The sequence below is a fragment of the Entamoeba histolytica genome, genomic scaffold (assembly GCF_000208925.1).
Source record: "Entamoeba histolytica HM-1:IMSS scf_1104750516625 genomic scaffold, whole genome shotgun sequence".
NCBI lineage: Eukaryota > Evosea > Mastigamoebida > Endamoebidae > Entamoeba > Entamoeba histolytica.
In genome coordinates, this window is record NW_001915436.1 from 1,328 (window position 1) to 5,158 (window position 3,831).

The window sequence follows — 3,831 nt, forward strand, 5'->3', positions numbered from 1 at the left end:
TCAAACAGATGAAATTACAATATTTAATGATAAAATAGCATAATTAAATATTTAATTCATTTCACTTGTTTATAACAATTTAATTTATCATAACAATTATCAAATAACACTCAATTTAAAATCATTTGAAATATATTTGTGAATAAGAAATGGGGGTAAGAGGAAATTAGAGAGATTGTAATTTTGAATGAGAAGGAAAAGTTTTTTTGATGAAATAAAGATGCTATTTTAATCAACAAACAAAAAATAAATTGAAATAAATAAGAATTAATGTCACTAAATTATTTTTTTACATTTTATTTGTCATAAAATTACATAATAATTATTATTTGTTAATAATCGTAAACAATATTCGATGTTATTCCTTATCGAAAATTAATTTTTATTTACGATAAATTATTACATGAGGAAATAAATATAAACAAACGTCAATACAATTACGTTTATTCATTTCAATAAAAACAAACTAACAACTTGTCTAAAATATTTTTATAGCAAAATACAATAACTTGTAAGTATTTTTATCTGAATATATTTAAAGAAAATAAACAACTAATAAAACATAAATGAGTTTACAAAAACCAAAACAAACCAAATTACTTTTAATTGGAGAAACAGGTACTGGTAAAAGTTCACTTGGTAATTCCATTTTACAGAAGGATGTTTTTAAAGTAGGTAATAGTACAAAATCAGAAACAGACATTCCTCTTAAATGTTTTGGAGAAGGAGATAGAAGTGGTGTAGTTGTTATTGATACACCTGGTTTTAATGATACAAATAATTTTGATAATAAACATATTCAAAATATTGTTAATTGTGTTAGGGTTGAAGGATTACAAGGAATTATATTAACAATGGAATTTGCTAATTGTAAATTTACTGAAAATGTTAAACAAGTTATTAAAACTATAAATGATGTTTTTTTCAAAATAAAAGACATTTGGAAACATGTTTGTATTGTTTGGAATAAATGCTATAACTATACCCCTAAAGAGATATTTGAAAAGGGTAAAAAAGAGAAAGAGGAATTCAAAAAAAATATAATTGAATTTATAAACCAAATAAATAAAACAAACGAATGTCTTGATATACCAATGTATTTTATAGATTCAGAACCATGTAAAGGTTATGATAATAGCAGATCAGAAAATGAAATAGAAAGATTAATTGAATGGGGAAGAGGAAAAGAGTTAATTGATGAAGAAGAAATTAAGAAACTAATCAGCGAATATAAAGAAATTCGATATGAAGAAAAAGAAGAAAAGGGTATAACAATAAAAGAAACAAAATCTAATCTAACATATAAAATTAATAAATACAGAAGAGAAATTAAAGTCAAATATAATGGAGAAGAAATAGAAGGTGAATGGCATCTAATTGATACTAAAACTGTGAAAGAAAAGAAAGAAAGAAAATTTATAGATAAGTTATTGGGTGTTGTTAAAGTTGTAGGTGTTATTACCCTTGCAGGTGCTGTTGTTACTGTTACTGCTGGTGTTGGTGCTGGTATTGTTCTTGGTGCTGCTGCTATTGGTGCTATTGGTGGTGCTACTGTTGGTGCTGCTTGTGTTAGTCTTGGTGCTGCTGTTACGGGTACTAGTGTTGCTGCTTTGGGTCATGGTGCTGCTGTTGTTGCTCTCACTACTATAGGTGGTGCTACTGTTATTGGTACTATTGCTGGTGCTGTGGAGGGTATTACTTATACTCTTCCTATTGCAGAAGGTATTTGTGATGTTGTTGATGGTGTAGTTGATGCAGTCGATGATGAAATTTTTTAGTGATGATAAAAAGACAGATAACACCAAAAAATTGAAAGTTAATTAAACATTATAAATGATTTATGTTTTGAATTTGATAATAAAAAATGATAAAATACTTTCAAAACAGATAATCTCGTTTTTAATCAGTTTAAAAAAGAAAAATAATAAAAAATAAATGCATTAAGTAGTGATGAAAATATTGTTTGTTTATAGTTGTATAAGTCAAACAACAAGTAACACATTTTCTGTGTGAATTTCTTCATATTCATCACTCTCACTCACTTTTTGTTATTTTCCTTTCCATGTGAAATATTTAGCATTTTCATTAATTCAATTGAATGTAATTATTTTATGCGGTGTTATGTTATTTTCACAGACTATTCTAAATTTGTTTCATACAAATTAATTATAAAAATAAAAGGGGGTATGTTTGTTTTATCATTTTAAATACGATAGATTTATTTTTACATCAAATAAACAACAAGCATCATTCGACAAACAAATAATTTGTGAAATAACCTAATCGCAGTATTTAAATGAATAATAACTTAAAAATAAACAATGAGTGTATCAGAAGACAAACAAAAACAAACCAAATTACTTTTAATTGGAGAAACAGGAAATGGGAAAAGTTCAGTTGGTAATTTCATTTTAAAGAAGAATGTTTTTGAAGTTAGTGGTAGTCCAAATTCACAAACAAGAGAAGTTGATGTACAATCTGGAGAAGGAGATAGAAAAGATTTAATTGTTATTGACACACCAAGTCTTCAAGAATCAAAAGAATTTAATGAAAAGTTTTTGAATGATATAGTTGATATTGTTCAAGAAGAAGGAATAAATGGAATTGTTATTATTCTAAACTATAACACAAATAGAATTTCCAATAACATTAAAATAATGATTCAAATAATGTCTAAAATCTTTCCATCACATGACTTTTTGAAACATATCTGTATTGTATGGAATAAATGTTATTATTATATATCAGATAGGCAATTAACAAACCAAAAAGAAATTAAAAGAAATGAATTTCTTCCAGAATTAATGACACGTACTGAAATATTTACAGGAGCAGAAGAAACTATTGACATTCCAATGTATTATGTAGATTCACAACCAGATAAAAGATATGATAACAGAAGATCAGAAGAAGAAATAGAAAGATTAATTGAATGGGGAAGAGGAATAACTCCTATTAATATTGATACAAGTAATCAAGAAAAAACACCAGTCATAGAAGAAAAAGAAGAAACAGAATCAATGGGAAATAATGATAAGCAAATAATAACACAAGTCAAAAGGAAGAGAAGAAAAATAAGAATTGGTTTTAATGGAGAAATTAAATATGGTGATTGGAAATTAATAAAAGTTATGAGCAATGAAAAACAATCAAGCAACCCATTAAAAACAGTAGCAGTGATAGGGGCAATAATAATAACAGGAACAATAGCAATAGGAACAGCTATATATTTATTTTGGTAAAAGTTAAATAGGTTTAAACCAAATAATTTTAACTAAATTCAATTAACTATTTTTAAAACATTAAATTGATTTTATTGAAACAACAATTGAATAATTTAAATTATCAATTCCAATATAATTAAATTTTAAAAGAATATAATAATGAATAAAAATGAATAAATCAATCTTGAAATTATTGAAAATGTTGAATGAATTAAAGACAAAAATAATGAAAATAAAAGAAGAAATTAAATATGTTTTTTTTTGAAATACTAAAATATTTGATAAATCACTTCAATTGTTGTTATTCAATGAAAATTAACCATAATTTCAATGTTAAAAGATAGAATTATGACAAATTAAATAAACACATTTTCATGAAAAGAATAAAGAAAATTAATAAATAAATCAAGAAGTGGATATATTCAAAAGAAGAATGATAAATGAACAACACTCAACAAATACAATTGAATTATCTCATTTATTTATATAAAATAATGTGAGTTGTTTATTAATCTTTAAATAATACTTTTATATCTATTTTGAATATTATAATTAAAATAAATTAATTTATTGTGTTAATAGAATTATTCATTGTTATTAAATAAAA

At 24.4% G+C, this 3,831-nt stretch overlaps 1 protein-coding gene across 1 annotated transcript; it reads left to right on the top strand.

The window, feature by feature from the left end:
- Positions 1-2,321: 2,321 nt before the first annotated feature.
- EHI_022500 (AIG1 family protein) lies at positions 2,322-3,242 on the top strand (the record flags this gene model as incomplete). Its single annotated transcript, XM_642923.2, has 1 exon — positions 2,322-3,242. One exon carries the CDS (start codon positions 2,322-2,324, stop codon positions 3,240-3,242), a length of 921 nt encoding a protein of 306 aa, XP_648015.2.
- Positions 3,243-3,831: the final 589 nt, after the last annotated feature.